At 37.3% G+C, this 25,978-nt stretch overlaps 1 protein-coding gene across 1 annotated transcript in view; it reads left to right on the forward strand.

Annotated features, from left to right (window-relative positions):
* The first annotated feature begins 15,409 nt into the window (after positions 1 to 15,409).
* HFM1 (helicase for meiosis 1) overlaps positions 15,410 to 25,978 on the forward strand; it is a 32,397-nt gene continuing 21,828 nt past the window's right edge. The window contains exons 1-10 of the mRNA XM_058842859.1: positions 15,410 to 15,480; positions 15,857 to 15,978; positions 17,423 to 17,717; positions 18,471 to 18,736; positions 20,238 to 20,285; positions 21,909 to 21,979; positions 22,449 to 22,581; positions 24,790 to 24,941; positions 25,295 to 25,372; positions 25,511 to 25,672. Of these exons, the coding sequence (XP_058698842.1) occupies positions 15,410 to 15,480; positions 15,857 to 15,978; positions 17,423 to 17,717; positions 18,471 to 18,736; positions 20,238 to 20,285; positions 21,909 to 21,979; positions 22,449 to 22,581; positions 24,790 to 24,941; positions 25,295 to 25,372; positions 25,511 to 25,672 (1,398 nt within the window). The remainder of the gene's footprint in view (positions 15,481 to 15,856; positions 15,979 to 17,422; positions 17,718 to 18,470; positions 18,737 to 20,237; positions 20,286 to 21,908; positions 21,980 to 22,448; positions 22,582 to 24,789; positions 24,942 to 25,294; positions 25,373 to 25,510; positions 25,673 to 25,978) is intronic.

A 25,978-nucleotide genomic window follows, 5' to 3' on the forward strand; every position in this document is an offset into this window, starting at 1 on the left:
CAATGCAAACAAAGCTGTGTGTAACAGTTTTACTTGACAGCATCTGGTATCCACAGAGCTCTGATGAAAGTTACTTCCTAAGGAGAGGTGGGATGAAAAGTCCAGCCTTAGATGAAAAGATAGTCTGGAGAAAATCCATGGAGGAAAACAAGGAAAGACTTTTTTTAACAGATCCTGCAATCAATGAAGAGCTGGTAGGGATAGCTGAAGATGAAAACTGTCGTAGTTTTGCATTAAAATTGGCCGTTAGAGGATTAATTTTAATGTTTCTGCAGGGTGCTTAAACTGAGAAACATTGAGGTCAAGATACAAGTATTTCAAATTAGGAAAGCAAACAGCTTCAGTGATAGCTTGAAATAATCAGATTTCTTAATGGGAGACTTCAGTGAGGACGAAATTACAGTAAAAAATAGATTGCTAAAGCAATGAGAGCTGTAATGTGCAGCCACAGGAGAATCAGGGTGTGGAAGAAAGCCAGGGTCAAGGATGAAGTCAGCATCCCAGCCAGCAGGGACAGCCAATAGGTCAGACTGGAGCAAAACAAGAGAGTGAGCAGCACATGTATAATAAATGTGGTAGGAAGGGCCAAATCCTGCCCCAGCTTACATCAGTACAACTTCAATGGCTGCAACCTCTTAACACAATGTCACTTCCAATATGATCTAACAACATACATGCAGGCTTTTATTTAAATCAGTGCACAAGGCTAGGTTTTCCACTCTCCTATGCTGTTTCTAGGCAATTGTAACTTCATTGTTCCACTGCTATTACTATTGTGGTCTTAGATACTGCTGAATTTCTTCTCTTGTGTATCTTCTGTGAGTAAAAATTCACCTGTATCTAACTGGCCTTCAGTTTTAGCAAGACTGAATTCTTCAAGCTAAAAGATAATTTTAGGAAAGCATGATATTGTATATTATTTCTTGTACAGTATACTATTTTATTCAGATTTTAAAACTGAATTATTTGTGCATTCTACCCACTGATCATAATTTAAAAAAATTTAGAGGTTGTTTTTTCTTTTTGTTTGGTTTTGGGGTTTTTTTTTTTGCTATGCAGCTAGTATTCATGCTTTCCATATTTTGGCATCAGTGGTTAAAACAAGGTGATAAAGAGGAGAGTCAGCTCCCAGAATTAATAAGCTGGAAAACTGACTTTGTTTGAAACACCTTTCTTGTCATATCTTTTATACTTGTAGCATTTACATTATTTTTAAGTTCTCACTGATACGAGAACAGTTATTTTAATCTAACACTTAGCTTTTCATAAAAGCAAAACTGTGCCCACTTATCTGCAAGTATGCATGCACACAAGGATTTACTACTCTAAACCTAGAAGAAGCTACAAGTATTTATGTTTTTGAACTCTAGATTTTAAAACTCTGGTTCTGTTATTATTGTTGATTGGCACAAAAAGAAACAAACCCCTACGGGTGATGTTACAAATAAAAACCAAAAAATTGCAAATCTCTAAAAGCTGCCACATCCCTGCCCCAAAACTCTAGGCTTTAGTTACTCTTTTTCATGTATACTTTCTCTTAGACTGGCATTATAGAGTAGACTGTATTTCCTCCCTGTTTCCATCACTATAAGGTAGAGTTAACCCTCAGCTCAGGAAGGCAGAGCAGCAGTGGGACTGGCTGGGGTTTCCCTGTGCCTGCTGCACTTTCATCCCAGAGCTGCCGGCACAGGAGCAGAGAGCCACGGCTCCTACGAGGAGTGTTCCATAGCTGCATGCAGAAGAAGGTGGAAATACACACAGGAAAAACTGCGGTGCCCGGCTGGCAGCATCCCTGGCAGAGCTGTGCTGGCATTCCTGTGGGCTCAGGGAAGCGCCTGGGAGCCCCCAGCAGATGGTAACTCTGGGGCCCTCACGCCAAGGCACTAAAGAGAACTTTTATACTGACAGTAATGCATATATCACTTAAGGCAGCTAGCTTAAAATATTAAAAAGGAGAACAGAACTATGGTAAGGAGAGTTCTTTTAGAAAATTGCCTGTGGACTGTATTTTAATGTTCTGAAGCTGTTCCCTCAAGCTATTTTACACAATACCCAGTTTTCTTGAGTTTCAGAAATACTAATGATTCAATGGGGGCAGAATCGCAGAAAGCTCCTGAACTCATCTTATACTCTCCTCCACTGCCTTGAAGTCCTATTTTCAGCAAGTGTTTCAGAACAATAGAGCATTGCAAAGTGGAAAAAAAACTCTGTGGTGTTAACTGATACTTTCTTTGAAATAAATTAGTTTTAAACCAGAGAAATTTTATGTATATGAATGAAATGGGGTTTTTTTCCCTAGAACTGGTAGATTCCTAAGATAAGTGTTTGGTTTAATGCAACAATTATAGTAATGAAATGCAGCATTGTCTTTTGTGTTTGGTATCAGAAGGTTTTTTTCCTCTCTTTTCCAATATTCTGTAGATATTTCTTGACATTTCTTATGTTCAAAATAGAAATTACTCAAAACGCTGTAAATATGAATAGAAACCTGGTAAGCAGCAAGCCCCCGTCCCCTATTTAATATGAGAATAATGCTTTTTTAATCCTTTCCAAACATATGGCAAACAGTTCCTTGTATAATGTCAAAATATAACCTAGAAATACCATTTTGTGCAAATTTCAGTTTTATAGGACTTAAGATACATGCTGCATGCTGTCTAGATATATAAATCACCATGGGAAAGATGGCTTGTTTTTATGACAGTAGCAAATAGCGTTGCTGAGATTTTTCATTTTTAAAGTAAAAGTAGGAAAAAATTAGATAATGCAAAAGTATAACTGAAATTTTAAAATATCCTGCACCTAAAAGAATCTCATTTTAATGCCCTTTTCTACAAGTCTGTTCTGAATGAATTAGAAATTACTGAAGTACTGTTGAAGGGAAGTCATGATCTGCTGAATTTTCACCACCGTAAGAATATTCCACTTGAAGATACCAACTTGGCCCAAGGTTTTTATGGAAGTCTCAAAACAATAGGATATTTTAAAACAGAAGTAGTCTTAAGTATTAGGATTTTACCAGGATGAAAAGTCTATTTTTCAACCCGCTGGTGAAAATGTGCTGTTTTAATTCCTGTGTCATTTTAATTTCACTACCTTTTACTTACATGTCCTGTCAGCAATGAAAAGTGGTCTTGGACTGGAGAACAGACGTCACTCTATCCTACTCCACCATATTGTTTGAAATAGTCTTCAGCAGAAAAAAGCCAATTTTAACAAATTAAAGCACAAACTCCTCAAACTTCATCTTGAATCTGTACCAAATTGTCCAAAGATAAAGACAAAGCCAAACAAACTGCCTAACATTTGTATCATATATGGTAAAAATCTTACACTGTGATTATGATGCCAGTGGGATTCCCAGAAATCAACAAAGGAATCACTAGTTATAACCATTGAAAATAAAGCTATGTTTTACTACTAGAAAAGTGGGGTGGCAGTAACAGGGAAATCAGTCTGTCCTTGAAATTCCTTGTTTTTCAGTGACACGTTGTAAAACTTTTTAATTGGCAGGAAAGGAATAATGGTTAAAATGCTTATTTCAGGCTGAATGATCAGCAGTGGTAGTTTCAAAGAGGAAATTGTGCTGTTGTCTTGTTCCCTAAGATAATTACTGTAGATTAGTTTATGCTCTTAGAACAATATGTACTAGTACATGTGTGTGCTTGTATTTCTGGGCTTCCCATGTATGGGGGTCTCTCTCAATTTAGTGCTAGAGGCATGTTTCATGCCCTCAAGTGTCAGATAAAAAGGACCAGGTGACACCCAAGCTGTTTTCAGCCTTTGAAATACACACAGTGCACACCCATGAGCTAATGACAAAGCAGAAAGACTGTGAAAGATAAAAGTCTTTGGGAAACAGATGACAAGAAGCAGTAGTAAGGACCTTGATTAGAAGCTTCGAACATATTTGGGGAAATAGGAATTTACTATCAAAACATGAAATACATGTAAGTAAATGTAACCAGATCTTTCTTTGGGTGCTAACCTGGGCAGGTGCTACAGAAACTGGGACTTCAGGGTTCAGATGCCCAGCCAGGAGCCCCAGCCACTCTTGGAGCCCTTTCCTATGCTTGTTTGTTTGTGTGGTTGGTTTTTGGTTTTGTTTTTTCATTTTTTTTGGGGGGGTGGGGGGTGTGGGGGGGGCGGCGTGAGTAAACTTCCTCTGCTTTTCTGACGTCTCCTGTTTTATTGCAGAGTTGTTACTGTGGTGACAGAACTCAGCTCCATCAGGATTACTGCCTTGTGTCTCTGCTCTCCTCTGGCTTCTGCAAAGCAGTGGTTGGAGCTGCTTTGCAGAGCTCTCAGCTCTGACTGGCAACATGATAAATATGTGCTCTAAAATTTCATGATTGCTGGGCTTTGTCCTAACATTTTAGTGCATCTCTCTTGCTCACACTCCAATTTTTAATTACTATTATTTTTAACAAATACTGTGAGTTTTAGTTATTGCTGAAGTTCTGTAGATCTATATTCTGTACCTTGTGCTATGAGGAGCACCTTGGCACTGTGATTTCTTTTTTTTTGTGATTTTTTTGTGATTTTTTTTTTTTGTTAAGAGGAGATTTACCCTAACACTTTGTTTTCCTTGGTACTCCTGCTGTTACCACTTATATTGCCCAAGGAAATGTTTCTACCTCAAATCCCTCTGCTTCCACAGTCTATGCACAGACTGTGAATATAGGTCATAGGTCACACTTTGGAGAAAACAGACGGGTGGAGGGAAAAGGAAAAGTTACAGGTCTTAAAAAGGGGATGACTTAGTGAACTTTAATGGCTTTTTACATGAAGAAGCTCAGGCTGGGGATTCTTACAGCCTCCTTGGCCTGCCAGAACCATTCTGGCTCTGTCGAGGTAAAGCTAGAAGAAAAAGCCAAAACAAGGAGACAGGAGAGAGATTTATTTTTGTATATACATTAATTAAAATACTGTCTGAATATAATGAGAATTTTATCTCTCAGCAACTTCTCAACAAGGAAAATAAGACATTTCATGAAAAAAACTATTTTCACATTGGGTATTTTTTAGTCCACCTATGAAGACCTAATGTTAAAGTAATTTGCCTAGATGCTGCAAATCTAGCTTGTTTAACAGAGAAGCATGACACTTAAGTACAAAGAAGTAATGAATGGCCACTGAATACTTGAAATTCACACTTTGTAACATTTAGCAATGCTACAGCAATAGTTCAGGTTAGGCTGATCTTTTTTTGTAAGTTACTATGACTTGCAGAAACATTCTGTTAAGGCATGAGTTTTTTATCTTTAGTTTCTTTCATTCTAAATTAAAGAGTTTTAAGACCTTTATAAAATCCACTCCTGCAATTCAATGTTATTAGCATGTAAACAATTTTTCACTTTTAAATAGTGATTTAACTATTTGGCTGTTCTTGCAAATGTGATCCAAACATCACTGATGTCGGTAGAAATACTTTGCTTACTTATAATGGGTATTTGGTTCCCAAATATAGTGGGTTTAATTTATTTGCATGAATTAAATATTTAGACAAGAGCACAGATTACTGTATTCTCTTGTAGCCTAGGGGAATGCAGTGATTTGGTTGGGGAAGGTCTCACAAGTAGAAGGTGATTTTCCTGAGTCAAACAGTGCTATTGGCACATATGTGCTCTTTCTACATAAGGTTTAATTATTCCACACAAGTTTAAATGGTTTTACCCTCAAAGAGCTGGTTCAGGCTTGGATCACAAAACCCAGTAGTGGAGTACCTGGAGCTTTCACTCATGAGATATGTGGACTGAAATCACAGAAAGGGAAGAGATCTTGAGTGAATACTATAATGCTGAAGGGAGAACCCTACCATACTTTATAGTGATGGGCTAGACTCAATGAATTCCCAAGTCCTCTTCAGAAATACATAGGAAGCCAGGGCTTTCAATTTTCTGCACAATGTTTCAGTAGAAAACACACATGCCACCTTCCAGAAGAAGACTCACAAAACTGTCAGATTGTTATGACACCCTGAATTCTTCTGCAGACAAAGTCCAGTCATCATGCCATCTTTTCTTTATGTATTTAAATGTATATGTCCTCTTCTGAACATCTTAACCCAAAAATTACCAATAAGTCTGTATAGTCTGAATTAATACAGCAAAGGGCTGATTAGTGAATAGCTGGACTAAATATGCAAATTACAAAGTTTTCTTTGAGGCTTCTATGAGAAGATGTGTTAAAAACTTTATCAATGTCAATGTGTCAGCCTGCATTTCTCTATGAAATCTTGAAACTGCTCTTTCATCTATGTTGTAAACACATCAACAAGTATGTAGAATGTCTTGACTTTGAAATGCTGTCACCTACTTTCTGTATCGTTGTCAGTAGTCAGCTTGTTATAAAAGTGTTTCATATCTAACTCTGTTTCTTTTGGTAGTTGTCGACATACTGCATTTTTCAGCTGTGCTCCTTGCTGCCTCTTCCATTTTTATCAAAAATTCTGTGTGACAGAAGTTTTTTTCTTTCTTTGCAACATGTTGATATCTCAGGTTCTCCACTGTCACCAAAGCAGTTGTGCTACTTTGAGGATAAGTTGAGTCTGTGTAAACCATCTTCAGTGTTTTGTGCCAAAGTGCAGTGGGATTTTGTACTCAAATGCTTTTGTGATGATGAGAAGTCCCCAAGCTTCAGTCATTGTCTTTACTTCTCAGTTTGGAAGTTTCCCAGAATGTGTTCTATTTAGTACTGTGCCTACTCCTAAGATGCTTGGCAGTTTCGAGTCCACAGTCGCTTGGAACAAACCCATCTGGTGACAGACAATTTCTTAAATATGAGTGTACTCAGACATTCTATTCTGCTGTTTCTCATGTAATTTTTAGTTTTATTTTGGGGTTTGTTTTCAGAACATATCAGCAGCTGGTACAACTGCCTAAGCGCCCCAACTGGAATCTGAATATCTGTATTTAATTACTGCATTCCAAAATGTAAGACACTCACTACTTTAAAGTTTTGAAATATACTGTTTCAGTTCATTTTCAGTCCCCAAAATACAATACTGCTAGAGTTTACAGCGGTACAAATTTGGTTGAGTTGGAAAAAACAATGCCATTCAAATGCCTTTGAGACTTGTGCAATGGAATTGCATAGATTTGTACATGAAGGGCAGTGAACCCATGGACTGTGATGAAGTACTCAATACATAGCTTAACCATAGAATCCTTTAGGTTGGAAAAGACTTTTAATATCAAGTCCAACCATTAACTCAGCACTGCCAAATCCACCACCAAATCATGTCCCTAAGAACCACGTTTGCAGACATTTTAAATCCCCCCAGAGATGGTCACTCCACCACTTTCCTGGGCAGCCTGTTCCAATGCCTGATAAAACTTCCCATGAAGAATATCTAATCTACATCCTCTCTGGTGCAACTTGAGGCCATTTCTTGTTACCCTGAGATTAGATACTTCTGTCATTCTTGTGTGTTGCATTTTGCTGCATCTACAAGAATACAGTTTCAAAGGCCAAGTCATGTTGAGTTCCTACATCAATGTGGTTCCAGTGCTGTAAAATACAATTTCCTAGTATCTGTTATCAGTCAGGAGGGTTGGCTTGTGTCCATTCCATCATCTGCAATAATGCACAATACTTCTGTACTTGTACTTTCTGTTGTGTACTACTTGCACCGCAATAATATCCCAGTGCTCTCCTCAGGACTAGATGGCAATTTGTTACCTGTATAGAAGACACGCAGTTTTGCACTTAAACTTTTTATGATGTATCCATAAATATATTATATTAGCAACCATTTAATTAATAAATTTAAAATCATAAGCTTAAGGCAATGATCATAAAAGTTGAAACTGGGAGAAAATATAAACTTTGAAGAATGCATGCTTTTTACCTTAATGCAAGGAGAATAAACTTCATTTTTGAAGAAAGATCAGTGCATGAACTTGTTTCCTCCTCTATCAGTATAGATCACATTCCTGATAACTAACGTATCATAAAGAAACATTTTCTAGTTATGGTATGTTTCAAAACCAGGTTGACATGAACCAGAGATCAAACAAAATCTGTATACACGGACCTACTTTGAAAAAGCTAAGGATCTGTAGGGTGTTCAGATCATAAAGTCTGCAGAAATTTAATTGGCATATTGTTGCTGTTTAACTTAAAATGCACAGCATAGCTACAGTATGGAAGATTGTTAGAAATAACTGAGTAAGTAGGCTGTCTTTCTATTAAAGACAGTTTCAAATTAACAGAATTATCTTTGGAATACATATGTGTCTTAGCCCTGACTACATCAAGCCATTAATCATACTGGCTGGACCCCCCACTCTTTGCATGTGGATCACACTGCTGCTTTAAACACTGTTTGTGGTTGAGTTGTTTTATTCCACCTTAATCAGTATAAATTGAAAATCAGTATAAATTTTAAAATTAGGATGTGACCAGGGAAGGCAGAAAGTGAAGATGAAGTTTTCTAGAAGTCTTTGAATGAGTATTTCAAAGAGAACAGTATCCAAAATATTTGTTTGGTTTTTTTTCCAAACAAAATGGAGTGGACACATCCAAGAAAATGATTCCCTTGAGGAGGAATCAAACACGCCGTTGGTAAGTGGCCATAGTGTCATGGTTTCCTCAAATCATTGTTTGCCAAAATAATAAATCATATTTGAAAAGATACAAGCTTTCTTGATGAATAAAAATGCTATGTATAAAACAAAATGTATTCTAAAAATTCATCATATATCAGACCTGTATTTTCAAAACTCACACATTTTCTTCTGTTCCTTGACTGTGGACAAATATTTTTTTACAAATGAAAGAATTATTCTAGGAAAATAAGTTATAGATTTCTTAGTACACTTATCTATTTAAAGGAAGAACTCTAAAAAAAAAGTTACTTTTCAGAAGTTCTGAATTTTATTTTTTTTTAAATTATAGAATTGTAATTTCCAATCCAAAGCAAGAAATCTTGCTGACAGGAAACATTTTCAAAGGGCAGGAACCATCAGAGGATCTGGAATCCAGATGTTAGCTGTATAGCTGTAAACAGAATTGATTAATAATAATTTAAAACAAAAAGCTAATAAAATAAGAACATTTCTTGTACTTCTGTTGAGAACTGACTTCAACAAAATAGCTCTAGCTTATGAACATCTATTCCATCCCTACCTTTAAAAAAGTACATAGTTGGAATTACAAGATGAAAATAGCCAGGTATTTTCCAAAACAGTGATTGCAGATATAACTTTCAGGCTTGTCATCTGTGCAAAAGCAGACTCCACAGACACTTTTCAATGAGACATTTTTTATTTCATTTTTAAGGGAAGAAGCAATGACTTGGCTCCTAGGAGGTACATTCCAAAAGAGCAAACATCACTACAGCATTAATCTCATTTTCTTTCCTTCTGCGTATGTCTTATTTTATCAGCTGCACATCTGAGTCAGATACACAGGAATTGTAAAGTATCAGCTATGTGAACTATAAAGTCTATGCTCAATATGATATCTCCTTTGTCTATGTGCAAAATTGCTAATGTCTCTATAGGACATAAAATAATGCTTGTACATGACAAGATTTGTTCAGGGTGGAGTTGTAGATGTGGAATGTGCTTCTTTTGTTAATTTGAAGCACGAGACTATTACTATACATAATGAAAATAATTCTTGGTTAGTCTATACCTGAGGTGTTCATCTCTTAAAAGTGTAAAAAAAAACCAAACTAAAAAAAGTGTATGGGTAAGAAATTGATAAAGGAAGCAAAGGTAAAAAAAGTACAGAAAGGAACACTTTCTCCACCTCACCATGGAAAAAAACAAACAAACAAACAAACAAAAAACCCAAAAAAACCAAACAAAAACCAAACAAAAAACCAAACAAACAAAGAAAAAAACCCAAAACAATAGTGCTAAAAATATTTTAGTTTAGCCGCATAAAAATGCAAGTTCAGGAGCTAAGGTTCCCGGAGCAGCATCTGTCGGGGGCAGGCTGCAGGCTGTGCCCTGGGGAGCAGTGCCTTGTTCCAGCGCTGGGACAGCCCCCGGGCGGACACGCAGGGCAGGATTGCCACGGCCCGCCGGGAGCCGCCTTTAGCTCTCCTAAGAGCCAGCCTTGCAAACGCTTATGCACGTGAGCAATTTCAGCTGCCACAAATCAACTTATTCACTTGGTTTAAGTTTTTTCAGGGTTGGTGCAACATCCGGCCCACGTTTGTAAATCCTAACCAACGTGATAAAATGGAAAGAAACTCTCCTTTTCCTCACCTAGCTAGGTAACTCCATTTTTGCTGTATTTTTATCTGTATTTTATTTTACTGGAAAGGGTTACAGGTGCTTTTTTTTTTTTTTTTTTTTAATTATTGAGTTTCTTTACAATTCCTTTAATAAATAAATGCATGCAAGCACTTCAAGCACTGATAAAAATCACACAGTTCAGGGGTTGCCTGTGATTTCATGCCTTCTAACAGTGATTTTTACCACGAGGAAGGGTGCTTTTTAGAGACCAATGGTTTTGCCACGAAATTGTGGATAAAGCTCGGCGAAGGAAACTGAAAGAAGTCACCAGCGATTGTGAGCTCTCGTGCATCTTCCTACTTTTCTACACTTAATTTGTTTGTTGCTGATTTGTTTGGTTTGTATGTTCTGGAGAAAATAGAATGTTCTAACAGCTCTGTATTTAGCAAGTATGAGAATTATTCTGTTATAATATGGATCACTGACCAGTGTCTGGTGTTCATGATTTTCTAGCTGTGTTGCTCCAGAACATGCAAGTTTATGACTTAGTATGTGATCACCATGAGCTGGAAAGACTCAAAACATATGGCAGATCAGATGTTAGGCTTGGGGAAAATCAAAAATTAAACTGTCTCAGAGCAGTTGAGAGACTGCTTTGCTATATATTTTATGTGATTTGTGTGTGTGTTGAGGGAGATGTCACCTAGGGAAAGGAATTGAAGAAAAAAATAGCTTTAAAAAATGAACTGTTTGTATTATGGCTTTAAACATTAAAGTCTGGTCAGCTAAAAGCAGATGTTGTGAACTAAGATGGAAACTTGCCTGAGGCCAGAATCGAAGAAGGAATTCACTAATAGTAAGAAGGAAAAATGCTTTCTGGTTTCAGAATTTACTATATGCAAAAAATGAATGCTTATTGCATGCTTATAAGCACAAACATTTCCCTACTTTTATTCAGATTACTGAATAAAAGTAATGGCTTCAGAATCTAATTTCAGACAATGGGTTCATTATCAATCCTGATTATATTCTAAGGTCTTTGTAAAATCTTTTGTTATTCCACGCTGGCCAAGATCCTGTCATGTTGGAAGTAGAAATGAAGTGCTTCTCACCTTTGGCTGTCTGCCCAGTAATTAGAATGGGAGGTGGGCTAAAGCATCTAAATACGTGGTATAAAATTTGGAATATTGTAACACAACACAATTCTGATGCAAGTCTTTTAAAGAGAAGAATAAAGGAAAGACCTGAATATAGAGTGGATAGTAAAAATGAACGTAATATTTCTTGCACTTAATTCTTAATTGATCTGGGCTTGCACAACTTGAGTAAACACACATTATGTAAATATACACAATGTCTAAGAATTTGAAATGGAAGGTTAAAAATTAATCAATATTTTCAAGAAAGGAAAACAAAAAAATTGATTAAATAAAAATTATTTATGTTAAAATCAATCAATATTTGAGAAAATATTCTCCTTTTCATCTATTTATGTATGAGGAAATACATATTTACAGTAGCTGCCTCTATAGTATTTGTTGAATGTCATGAAGCTTTGAACAACCTTAAATTTACTTTCTTAGACAGTTGTGCTATTTATTTAAAATTTGCTAGTTCAAAAGCTGTGCTCTAATGGCAAGTCCAGAATTTTAAGTTGCAGTATTTCATGAGGGAGAAGGGTAAGCAACCTAATTCTGAATTTTACAAATACTTAGTGATATTGTTTCAATTCATATAATTTGAGGAATTTTATTGCACCACTTGAGCAGCGAGGAAAAAAACCTTATCATTTTCCAAAATACACTAAAATGATCAATATTTTCGGTATCTTTATTTCTTCCCGCAGGAATAATTCTCCTGAGTCGTATGGCTCAGGAATCAGCTGCCTTTTCTAACTTACAGCAGGGTCGAAGCGAGTAAGGACTTTTCAAGAGAGTAATTCCTAATAAATCTATGCTTGGACAAGCTCTAAATCCAGCACCAGTGGAGTGTCTCCACATTCCTCTCTGGCGGTTTTTACGGGGAATTTAGGCCCATCCTTTCCCACTACAGGATTTCCGAGTGGGGGGTTTGTCAAGTGCTGCGCCCGGGCCGCCCCTCAGAGGAAAGGCACCGGGCGTGAGGCGGCCCCGTACCCTCCGTCAGGCGCAGGCGGGAGCCCCGAGCCCCCTGAGGGAGCCCCGAGCCCCCTGAGGGAGCCCCGAGAGGCCCGGCGAGAGCCCCGAGCCCCCTGAGGGAGCCCCGAGAGGCCCGGCGGGAGCCCCGAGCCCCCTGAGGGAGCTCCGGCCGCGCACAGCGCGGGGCAGGCTCGGGCCGCCATCACCGCTTCCCGCCCGCTGCGCTGGGGCGGCTCCTGCGCGCGGCTCCCTGCGGCCGCCATTTTGCGCGGCAGAAGCGGCGGGAGGCGCTGTTGGTGAGGCGGGAGCCGCAGGGTTCTTCCTCGGCTGAGGGAGCGGGAGCCTGGTTGTGAGGGGCTCAGGGCCTCGCAGGGACCGGGGAGCAGTACAGTGAGCTGGGAATGTGCTCTGCGCCTCCGGGACAGTTGCGGTTTGTTTGGGTCAGCACCCCTAAAGGTTGTGACCTTCACTTTGGGACCCTGGAGAGAGCACTGTGATGAAATACGTGGACTGAGAAAAGGATTTGTTTCAGGAAGAAGGTAAAAAGTGGCTTCAAGACTGAGCAAGTTCCCTCGTGGCCTGCAGTGTTTGTAGTATGTATAGGTGATTGTTAAAGCAGATGCATGAGAGAGGTGTTTGCTCTCAGGATTTGGCAAACGCCTCTCAGTAGATGTGAATGAGTGGTCTATGCTGCTCCTGCAAACACCTACTCCCTCATTCTGCCATCTGGAATACGCATCTTCCCTGTGGAATCCAACCGCATTGAGCGTGTGGAAAAGATGCTTTGTCTCCTGGCCATCTTGGAAACACTTTGGGCTCCTCCCCACCGCTCCCACCCCCGCCTTTTTTGCTTGCTTCTTTTCCTTTAAAAGTCTGAGAGGCTTTCCACTGTTCCCCAGCTGGAGCGGGTGGGTGAATGCAGAGCTGCAAAAAGGAGTGCGTTTCTTTTAGATTCCGAATCTTGTAGAGTGCCCACGATATCTCCTTTTATTTTTATTTACATTATCAAAAGTTGGGATTAATAGAGCTGGTCAAGGAAAAAATGACAGGGCAGGGGCCCGGGAGTTCAAACATTGTGTATAACAAAGGCTGCTCAAGAATGGGAATCATAAATCCAGACCATTTGAATGGAAGTTGCATAATCATGTATTGATGATTCCCCACCTGAGGTAGGAAAACAATTTCATACCAGAGTGCAGTATTTGCACCTCCTTGAAGCTGATGGAGCAGTGGTTATTCACTTGGATAGGCACTAACACAGATTATTACAAATTCAATAACAACTTGATTAGTGTTCCTCACAGATACTTTCTGCTGCCACTACTGATACCAAGCCTGAGAGCTCCTGCTTTAGATTTACTGACACTAAAAGCATGGAGGCAAAATTAAACACCTTTGTTAGATTTATCAGTATGACTTCTAAATTTTAGATTTATTAATGTGAAGGGGAAAGTGGCAAAACCTGGCAGTGGGGGAGTGGCAGAAGTTGGCAGAAGTGGTACTGCAGACTTACTGTGTGTAAAAGGGGCATTGACAGATTTCTTGTTTGAAGTTCTTCACTGTGTTCACAGATAGTTTTGATTACATGCTCTAAATTCTGGTATTGTGAAATGTTTTCTTTTTGAAATTTGAAACCTCTCTCTGGAATATTTGAAGATTTACAGATTCTGTGAAAGAAAAATACTTCTAAAATTTTTGATCCACAGCTGACAGTTTACAGTAATTAAGTAAACCTGAAGCCTATTTGCAAAGCACTCATAAAGATCCTTTGCGTATGTTACTAATGAGATGCTGGAGTACAAAAGAAGTGTCACCTTTGGTTTTGTCTCTGTAGATAAAGAAGAAAGCTTTGCTTTGTTATTCTACCTCCAGAGTTGGCCTTTATTGAACTTTATAAACTTCATTTGTGTTTTACCATTTGTTTTAGTGAGTCTAAGATTTTTGACTCATGAAATCATCTGTGTAGTATTCTTTTAGTAAGATCTTGGCTTTTTTATGTTGTCCTCAAGCAAAATTAAGAGTTGTAAAATTTCTCAAACAGAAACGCATAAAGATGCATTTCTAATGCCTACAGATGGTGGTAAACGAAAAACATTGAAATTAGATGGAGTATTTTTAATACTGATGTATACAATAAATTATTTAGAAATAATCTCTGGTCCTGATGTTTCAGAACAAACCTGTTAACAACTTTAAGGTGTTGGACCCATACTCTAATTATCCAGGTAAGCAACTTGAATGTATGTTGAAAAAAGTCTCATTTGCTTGTAAATTAAAATAATTTTTGGGGTAACAGTATAGTTTTATATCTTTAGGCAACAGTATAATTCTGTTTTGCAAAGACAGACTGATCGTAACAAAACAATTGGAGAAAAAAGAATGTTGGCTGCAGTAGTATAAAATAATCCTAAAGTAGGCTGAGTTGGAAGGGACTCAAGGATCATCGAGTCCAGCTCCTGGCCCTGCACAGGGCAGCCCAAGAGTCACATCCTGTGCCTGAGAGCATTGTCCAAGCACTTCTTGATTTCTGCCAGGCTGGTGCTGTGACCGGTGCCCAGACATCCTCTGGGGGAAGAAGGTTTTTGCAATGTCCATCCTAAACCTCCCCTGACACAATTTCAGGCCATTCTCTTGGGTCCTGTCGCTGGTCTCCACAGAGAAGAGGTCAGTGCCTGCCCCTCCTCTTCCCCTCATGAGGAAGTTGTAGAATGTGTGCCCTCAGTCTCCTCTAGGCTGAATCTTAGCATTGTTCTTAGAATTTAAATACTTTAACATAAACTTTATCTGGATCTTCACTCCTACCCACTTTTTCTTCCCAGAAAGAATGTCATGGTAGTAAATGCTGCTTCAAGTGCTGCCCTACAGAGCTTTTTTTAGCAGCAGTAATAGGAACCATAATTTATCAAGAGAGAGCTTCTCTGTTTGAAGAAGGATTAAGAATGTAGTCAAGAGTTCTAAAAGAAAACAATATAGAAATTAAATATTGTCACAACAGATAAACTTTGTATTGCTTTAGACAGGTTCAAGTCTAGTAATTTCAGTTTTATGTTTTCTTGTGCTGCCCTTTGCAGACTAAGAGACTTCACATTTGATCTAAAAATGTTCAACTCTGCAGACATGGTCTTTTCACTGGATAGTTTATTTTATGAAAAACCAGATATGAGACAAAGGTAAACCGTTATTATTAGATATATATATAATTGTTTTTCAAAATGAATCATTTTACAGCAGGGTTTTTTCTTATGAATCACTTTTTTGTCTACTGATAGAAATGTGGGGCTAGAAATTTTTAGGTTCATGACCTATATTTTGAAATGTTTCTCCAAGCACATTCAGCGATGCAGGTGTATCTCAGGGCTATAAGAAATAAGGATTAGTAGAGGTTTTGCCTCTGTAATTTTATGTTATTAGAAATCACATGAATTGAAAAACTAATATGTTTTGGCAGGAGAAACAATAGGTTATTTACGACTAGTGATTTTGAGCTAGTTGTTGTGGAAGGTGCATAAAAAATGCTTTTACCTCACATTTCTATGTTAAAAATAGGTGTCTAGAAAATGAGGAGCATAAGGCTTGGTTTATTGCACCTGCTCCAGCTATTGCTGAAATTCCAGCTGTGGAGGAGTTACAGAAGGAACTGGAAAAAAACTCAGCCAGCACTCATATGGGTAAAGTATCATAGAATAGAATCACAGAATCATTGGAACAGTTGCAGAAGACATTTAAGATGATCAAGTCCACCCATAAACCTTACACTGCAAAGTCCAACTAAACCATAGTATTAGACATTGATATTAAGTTACTCAGCACATAATGTGACAGATCATTCCTCTTTTGCTGTGAAATATGAAATATTCTAGGTATGCAAGTAGAGACAAAGAATGTATTTGAGCTGAGAATGATAGTGTTAGGTGTGCCAGGAGCATGGCAGTCCTCTTGAGGCATATACATGCCACAAGTTTACTGTGCAGAAGTTGGCAAGGTAAGAAGTATAATCAAAATTTCAGTTACTGCACTTTGTTTCACAAAGCATTGTAGCACAGTGGGAAGTGGCTGTAAGAGCATAATGTTATCACATGGATCTGATGGCTAGTCTCCCACCCAAGGAATAGGGAGTTTGTATGATACTCACTTTTTTCTTCCCTATGGGGGCATTAACCAAGTTGCTTAGGCAGATAAATTTGAATCTGGTCATTAATTGCTGCTAAGTGGCATATTCCTAGACATTCAGAATTATCTTAAGGACATTTATTTTAAAGAATTTCATTGCTTTATGTCTGTCAGCTACATTTGTGCATTTCTTAGCTGCTGTGCTGATTTACGGTATTCTCAATTTAGGAATTATACTAAAACAGAAGGTGGGGTTTTTCTGCTTTATGCAAGAATAACTCCATTAAGAGCTACTTATTCAAATAAGCTTTTTGATATTTGTAGGATTAGAGCTGTGGGGTTTGTGTCACAAACAGGGCATTGTAATTTTGAGTTTCTAGATAGAGAACATTGAAATTAAGATAGCAAAATAGAGCTGTTTTGTTATCTTGTTGCATTTAGTTGCTTATTTCTATTCCTGTTTTTGCCTTCCTGTTGCCAACAGCAATGCTTCTTGATCTGGTCAGCCAGATCAGGACACTGATTCTACTGAGAATTAACCCTACAAAATGTGATAATTAACTGAGAAGGTTATGAGACCAGCCTGTCACCAGCATCAGTACCAGTTCTGACTGTTGAGATGCAATGTTTATCTCAACTGTTTGTAGTAGGAACTTCAAGCTTGGTCACTGTGTCATTTTTTTTAAAAGACCATCTTTATTCTGGGACAGGGTGAAGAGTTCTGTCATCAAACTATTTTGTTGTTCTGAAGAATAGTTTTTATCCTTTACTTTGCATAGGAAGGAAAGAAAGGGACCTTTTATAACTTTTTAATTGACAATGCATGCATTGCATTCATTAGCATAAGTTGTAAAATACACACTGAAGTTCTTGAATTAAGATAGAAATATCAGTTTGTACAATAGATGTGAATTTGGCTGATTCTGTGTGAAAGATACTTGATTAAATGACTATGAATAAGAATATGAATATTAATGAAATAATAATTTACAGTTTTTGTAGGAGGGAGAAAGCATGAGTTTATACAAGAGTGTAAGAGTAACACAAAGGAAGTAGAAGATAAATCATCAGCACCTGTTCATTTTGGCATAGCCCTTGAAAAAGAAGTCCTACAATCAAGTCTAGGAGGAAGAGATAAAATTAGTTTTCAGCATGAAAATCTGAAAGTGGCTTCATCTTTCCTCTCTTTCGATGAAAATAAATCTAAAAGAGTAATAGATTTTTCTCAGCAACCAGAAAATAAAGCATTAAGTGAAAACAGTGATGATGAGAGTGTCCATTCAACATTAAGAAAAAGGTACGTGTCTCCTCAACTCAGATAATTTATCACTGTTATTATTTTAGATAAATCCGTTGAACACAAAGTTTGGGATCCTTCAATTGAAGGTGCTTTAGCAGGCTCCAGATGCTAATTCTTTCAGTATAAGGAAAAAAAAGTTTCTTTTGGGCAGTATTTTAGTACTTTAGTTAAATGTGTCCTGAGCTCAGCTTCATTCATGAGAAAAGTAAGCATCAGGTTTGTTGCTTAAATTTTAAAGAAATTTTTAGATTATGAAGCTCTTGGAAAATACTGCTTTGAATTCTTTATCTGCATGGTGATAAGGAAGAAGGCTGAGATGATTTGCTTTGCCTAGCAGAGGTCAGCCAGTCAGGAATACCTTGTGCAGTTCTCAGTGTGATTTCAATGCTGCCTGGGAGGAGAGGTTTTATCGATAAACTGCTCTTCTGTGTCCAGCTCCTCCCTTTCCTCAGAACCTGGATGTCTCTATTGGTTTTAATGGTGGAGAAATTGAGAGTTAATCTGCTGTTAGGAGTCAGAACTCATCTGGAGGGGCAATTTATTCTTTCATGTTCTTCCTGGAAGTGAAATAAAGTTAAAATGTATCTTTAAAGGAGTCTTCAGGTCAGATTACAAAAAGTTAGATACAATTTTATTATTTATATATCTTACTAGTTTCACTGCTAATACCAATGTATATCTAATATTTTTCAAATATTAGCTAAACTGTAACATTACAACAAGCTAATGAAAATTCTGCGTCTTTTGCAGCTTATTTAGAAAGTCTGGCGATGTGCATAAAAATACAGCATTTAAAGCCGGTTCTTTTGATGTGAAAGAAATTGGTACTTACTTAAATACAAGTGAAAACATGAAAGAAGTGACAGAAGAAGGTTTTTTGAGAAAAAATCATCATGCTCCAATAACTGAAGACTCAGATTTTACTTTGCATAGGGTAAATAATGCGGCGATTGTGTCTGAAAATGGAATTAAAATTCAATCATTTTCTAATGCTTCAGAGATTCTGGATATGACAGGTAATTATTTTTACTCTGTTTAAAGAAAAATAGTCCATTGTCTGAATTTGGTACATAATAATAAAGGGTATCCAAGATCTGAGGTAGAGTGAAGAACATTTTCCCATCAGCTCAGGGTTAGATAATTGGCTGAAATTGATAGAATGTATTGCAGTCCTGTGGAACTTAATTGCATTGTTGTTTAATATAAATTGGCTAAACAATTTATGAAGAAGATTCACATTTTCAGAAGTGCTAAGTTGTGTAAACCTATTTGAAAATGTCATTTCACATCCCCTCCAGCAATTTGAAAAGAAACAGCCTTGTCCCTTCATGTGGTAAAGAGTTTCATCTTCATTTGAAATCAGAAATTGAAAATTAAATGTTTATTTGTGTTGTGACTCATATTTATATCTTTGTAGAAATATATTTTAAGTAGGAGATCCCTAGAAAATAGAAGGAAGTGGTGAGATTTTGATGAAATGATAAAATAATTGGTTTAGAAATTATTTTTGGCTTTTAATAGTTTTTAACTAAGTGCGGTTTATTTTCTAGATTTTAAACTTTTTGGAACATGACACATTTGTGGAATGTACCTTGTGTGCCTAAATACTGCAGAAATATGGAGTTGAAAATAAGTTCCAGCAGAAAAATGTAGGGCAGAGTGGTGGCTTAGGATGGGATTTGGAAACAGTCAGGAATGAAAAGTGTGATTCCTGTCTGACTGCCTTATGAGCAGTGGTGATTCGATTTGTGGATGAAGGGACAGCAGTGGATATCGTTTACCTTGCCTTCAGCAAGAGTTTTCATAGAATCAGAGTGGTTAAGAAACACCATCTTCCACAACATTCGGGGACCCTTGGTAGGCACTAGCAGTGGATCAACAACTGCCTGGTGTAAAAATGGTTGGCCGGGCTCTGAGTGGGGAATGGGTCACATTGCCCACGTGCCAGCTGGAATGGGAGTACTGCAGGGGTCTGCAGGAGGGGGCTTACAGCAATCTCATGAAATTCAACAGGAACAAATCCACAGTCCTACCCCAGGGAAAGAGAAGAACCCCTGGGGTTTCCCTGGGATGGTTTGACTGGGAAAAAGTGGAAAAGTGCCTGGGGTCTGGCGAACAGCTTGCTGAACTTGAGTGAGCAGTGTGTCCCAGCAGTAACAAAGGGCAGCAGCATCCTGGGCTTTGTTAACAAAGCTGGGAAGTTAAGAGAAGTGATTGTCCATTTCTTGGCACTCTTGAGACCACACCAAGATACTGCATTAAGTTTTGAGTCTCTGGTTCGTGCAAGACATCCTTCAACTGGAGTGAATTCATCAAAGGGCCAACATGATAGTCTTTTCAAATGATGAGGTAGTGCCTTCCCTCTCCTCTCCCATAATCTTCTTTCTATCACCTGAACCTTGTTACAGTGTTGAAGCTCCTGACAGAACTCACGGCATGGGGTCAGGAAGATATTTGTCATGGTTATTGGTTGAAAATGAAACTGATTTTATAAATGTACTATTTTTACTTCTTTAGGAACTACAGGAAGAAAATTGGAAATTTTGAGGGCTGTTACAGAAATACGTATCCTTGTATTTGCTGTATCTGATTTTCCTAATTTATTACAGTGCTGTTACATTTGCAAAATTATAATGTTTAATTTGTAGCCATAGGAATGAATACATTACATTGTAATAGTTTCAATTTGTTGCATAATGCTGGGAATCAAATGTTCAATAGGTGTTTATCCTTTTGACTTCCAAAGCTAGCATGAAAATAAGACAATTTATAGATCATTCATTGCTAAGAAAGTTCATTCTTGTTTCAAACATTCAAATTTTACCCTCAAAACTTTATTTTTAAAATGTAAAATTTTAATTTGCATAATATGTATTTCAGCCATTTTCTGTGCAAACATACACATATATTCCCATACACTTTAAATAAAGGAAAAATGAACTATTATTTAGGCTTCTTAGGAAAACTGAATCTCACTTTCTCTCACATTTTCTTAAAAGAAAATTAACTTCACGTATTACTTCTTGGTGTGCCCTTATGTTGTAGTATGCCTATATTGTATTTTCATTCTTTAAGCAGATTTTGCCATAATTTTCTTTCTTCTTGGCCCTGCCTTGAACATGTAATATAATTGAGCATTCATCTATATCTGTCAACCTTTTGATTTTTTTTACACACTCTTCAGTATCTTGTTTCTAATTACCTGTCAAGTGGTAGGTTAAATATCAGAAAATGTCTAAATTTAGGCACCTTAAATTCATGTAAATAGCTTTAAAAAGTCATAATTTTCAAAATGAATGAGGATTCCATTATTGTGAATTTACCAATTACAGATCAGAGATGCTTTGCAGTTTGAGAACAGATCACTAATGTAGAACATGGATTTTAAATAAGTATTTTATTTGAAAGTTCTTTTTTTCTTTAGTCTAATGCTACTTGCTTACCTTTACCCATTTTTAATGTTTAACTGGTTTTAGTTCTTGCTTTACTCCTGTATCTTTTCTTCTGTAGACATTAAATGTAACATGGATCTGAGGCCTTAGCAGTTCATTGTTCCTGTAGGTGTCATACCTGACTGTGCTCATCCTCTGCCTGATGAAATGGCCACAGTCAGGCTGCTTGTGTGGCTGCTCTGCAAGTCCAGCCGAGGATCAGCTCTCTCAGCTGGAGCTGTAACCTAACAGTGCTCTCTTTTCATCTTCCGCATGTTTTAGATAAGAAAGTTGTCCGAAGAACACGCATTGTTGGCAATTGCTACTGTTATGTCTGGGCATACAGTATTATGGTAATTAATTTGTGTTGTATTACAAATGCTATGTGACCACTGACACCTTGGGCTAACAGCAGTGTTCTTTTGTACTTGTATCTGGTTTGTCCATTGCAGCTTCACATTCCATAATTGTCTGCCATTCCATGAAGTCTGTGTTAGGGAGGAGGTTCCTGATTATTGATAATCCTGTGACCTCTCAAATAGGTTGGAGTTTTTTCACTGTTAGGGAATATATGGCACACCAAGAGTATAAAGCTACTGAATCATTTAATAGGTACTTTTGGATAACTTTTTACAAGCCTGTGAAACAGTGTGGTGTGTTTTCAGTTTGCATTTAGTTTGCGAGAACAAGATACATTTACATTCCTACAATTTTATAATTTAAGCTCTAGTATTTTAAATTCCTTAATACTCTCAAGCAACCCAATTCAGGAGTATTTTTAAGGAGTTCCCATATTTTAACTATGCACAATCAAAAGCTTTGGATGATGTAAGTATGGAATATAAACTGCAACTGCAAGTAGTACTTTGTAGATAAATTTAAGTGGTACTTTGATATTCAGAACATAAAACTCTAATATATCTAGAACCTCTTCCTGGAATAGTTTATCAGGGTTGTGCTTAGCTGGGAGAGGAGAGCAGAAGAACTTTAAAAACTGTTTTTCCCAGTTTATAATACCTTTGTGTGAAGATGAGAATTATATTTCTGTTTATGCATAGAGATTAGTAATATATTTGCATAGAGGAAGGGTGGGGGGATGAGTGAGTGAGTGACATGGGTGAGTGACACTGTGGAGGAGGAAAGAGAGAAGAATCCATCTTGTCAGAAGGAGCCTGGCATGGACATACCTGGCTTCTAAGATGGTGGAAGATAAAATGTGTGGGAAAGAAGCGCAGTTATGCAAACCTTTTATTTGTCATTATTGAAAACTTAACAGGACTTGGCCATTCTTTCTTAGCTTTTATATACAGACAGGAACTTTGTGATTTGTGCTCCGACTGGCTCTGGAAAGACTGTAATGTTCGAGCTAGCTATTACCAGATTACTCATGGAAGCCCCACTGCCTTGGTTAAATATTAAAGTTGTTTACAGTAAGTATTATACAGCTTTAAGCATTTTGGTGACAGAGCAGAAAATGTCATTCTGCAAATGCAGAGAACTGGAGTAAGCCCAGGAATAATATTGAGATTAAATACATTAAGAAATTGCAGCCTACTCAATTCTTTTAAAAGTTGGTTGAATGTTTATTTGTGGTACCATTGTAACTATTATTAGTATTTAACAGCATTGTGTAATTATATTATTCAACATTGCCTATACAAATAAAAATTAGAAAATCCTGTAGCAGTTTGTCCTCCAAGAAGGCAAGATGTACACAAAAAGGTAAGGAAGGAAAGCAAAGGAAACTGAAACAAATTCTTAGTGCATCGTTTCTGGCTGACACTGTCTTTTTTACAGCTGTCTGTTGCTCTAAGATGAGGATCAAATTTTCCAGCATTCACTTACCTGGCCAAGTTTCCTGCTGTGTTCTGTATACTACCTCAGAGGCACTAGAACTGTCGTCTTCATGGGTTTAACTGATCTGTGTAGAAATATGAAAATACTTGGAGATAGTCATACCAATTATACTTTTTTTTCTTTTGTTTCTGGAGAACTGTGTTCACATCAAGTATATTTGATTAAATTGGTGATTTTGTCCCTGTTTTAATCTGTTAAACTGATACATTTGTCAGTCTTTCTATTAAATGTTTCATCCTTATATTTCCAAAAACTTAATTTCTGTTTTTAATTCCATTTTGTTCCACTTTTTACAATAAAGTTAGTGTTGCTTTAGAGTTTACTGTGTACTGTAAACTGATTTTAGAAGCAGGCATGTGCTAGAGGTTCTTTATCAGCTGAACCAGGTTGAGTGTATGGTAGTAGTTTCCACTTGCCTTGGTAGAACTGATACATCTTGTTTGGTTGGAACTGTCAGTAAGGAAGTAGTTACCTGCTAGTGGAGTTATGTCTGCTGACCTTTACAGATTCTACAATGATGGAGAAGGAGACTTGTCAGTTTTCTGCATGTTGGGACAGAGGTGGTAATCAGACTATGTCCTGCTGGTGTGAGCACTGGTGCCTGGTTCATCAGTGGCCCCATGTATGTGAATTAACTTGCAGTAGTTCTGGAGAGTTGTTTGCCAGTAGCTTTACGTTGAAGGGCTGGTGACTGTAGTTCCAGGAGCAACCACCTGCTTCTCACATTCTTGCATTGCTAAAGATGATGAGCTATGTGATTTTGTGAATTACTTGCCGTTAGCTTAATCAGTTTTCTGGAGCTAGTTTTTTCTCTGATACCCTTATGAGATTTTACACCTCTTTCTGGTTCTTTACATCTCTTTGTTTTAGGGATAATTTGTGAGCTAATATGCAGAAATCATTCATATTCCAGTGGCTCTAAGTAAGCTAGAATGTCATCACTGCAAGATCTGTTATACTAGGGCTGTTTTCAGCTCATACATAGGTTGCCTCTTTCACTTAAATCACTGCATTTTCCATGTAGATTAATCATCCAGTATAGCCTTACATGTGTTGTTAATATCAGTCCTTATTGAGAATTACATCTGATTCCTGGAAAAAAAGAATCTACAAAAGTACAGTGTGTATCCTCAGGAAAAAAAAAATGTGAGTAGATTGTTTTAAGAGTCTGTTCATGAGAAGTAGCATCAGGGCTGCTACTTGTTGTGTTAGCTGCTTGGTATGACCCTACACTTAACTGTACATTTGATTTTGATAGAATACCAGAAGAAACAAAAGCCTGTCTCTTCCTCTTGAGTGGTCTCTGACTTATAACCTCTTTTCTCTCTGAATACAGAATACTCAAATCATTCTTAACTGGGAAAAGGTTGGTATTTGTATGATGTTCCATTAGAAAATATGTATTTCCTGTGGTTTCTTCCATCTGTGTTAAAACCTTTGATAGGTGAATGATTGTTTCCTTGTGGTACTGCAAAAAAATCAAACCCAACAGGATACAGGATTAAGAGAGAGCGTAAATAATCTTAATTAAAGGGTTCTGTTTCTGATTGCTATTGGGAGAGAACTAGGGCCCAAAGCTCAACATTGATTGTGCACATGGAGTAGGATAATAAGGACAGTAACACCAGTTACAGATTTTATGGTTCTGAAGGCAAAGCTAAAAATTAGGGAAATTAAATTCAAGAAGGTATCTTCCTAAGGAAAATAAATGCATATATTTTTAATACAGTTGAAAATTTGGTTTTCCTGATTTAATTCACATTATTTGGTGTTGTTTTTAGTGGCTCCAATCAAAGCTCTGTGCAGTCAGCGTTTTGATGATTGGAAAGAAAAATTTGGTCCTATAGGACTCACCTGCAAGGAACTGACAGGAGATACACTGATGGATGATTTATTTGAAATACATCATGCTGACATTATTATCACTACACCTGTAGGTTGCATTCATGGTTCTTACAAGAACTTAGAATAGCAGACATTAGCGGTCTTCTAATTGTAAGCTGCTAGGACTGCTCCTTTTTCTTTGGTAATACATAGTAATTAAATGATCCTTTTGTTTGTCTGTACACTGCTGTACATACTCCCAGTTCATATAAACAAAAGTTAGTAGTATAATAATGTGCCAGATGAAACATAGATGGCATTAGATTGAATTAATTTGTTTCTGTTTAAAGATTTATTAAAGCTTAGGCATGTCTGCATGTACTATAGCTGTGGCATATGTTGGCCTTTAAAACATCTTGCAGCTTCTGTTGTTTTGATGTGTTGTTTTTTTTTTCTTCCAAGGAAAAGTGGGATAGCATGACTAGAAGGTGGAGAGACAACTCTATAGTCCAGCTTGTACGACTGTTTCTCATTGATGAGGTAATAAAATGAGTGAGGGTTAATGCTCTGGTTTTGTATCTTTTGTGAAGATGAATGGAAGCTTAGAAAATATTACATTAGCACATGTCCAGATTATAACTGGAAAATGTTTACCATGTCCTTTAAAACTCCCGATAGGTACACATTGTAAAGGATGAAAGCCGTGGCGCCACTTTGGAAGTTGTAGTCAGTCGGATGAAAACTATTCAGTCTTCTCTTTGGCGTCTCTTAGAGAAGCATGACACTGTTCCTCCCTTGAGATTTGTAGCTGTTTCTGCAACAATCCCAAATACTCAAGATGTAAGAGTTACATATTAACTGTATTTTGATCAATAGAGTTGTATTTTACAAAATGTAGCTGGAATTGCAATTTCAGATTGATAGCAAAATTGTTATTTTTGGGCTGTCATCTGAAGACAGCTGTGAGGCTGCTGGTAATGAAAGATTACCTTCAACCACATGGAGATATCAGCCATGTATGGACATGCTTCAATTTTAGATATCTGCTTGTGATTTTTTACGTCTTATGTAAAAATCACAACAGACTTGAGATTTCAGTCCAACTGATATTGGTCCTGTAAAAGCAGAACCTCACCTGGGATTTTA

This window comes from Poecile atricapillus, chromosome 7, assembly GCF_030490865.1.
Source record: "Poecile atricapillus isolate bPoeAtr1 chromosome 7, bPoeAtr1.hap1, whole genome shotgun sequence".
NCBI lineage: Eukaryota > Metazoa > Chordata > Aves > Passeriformes > Paridae > Poecile > Poecile atricapillus.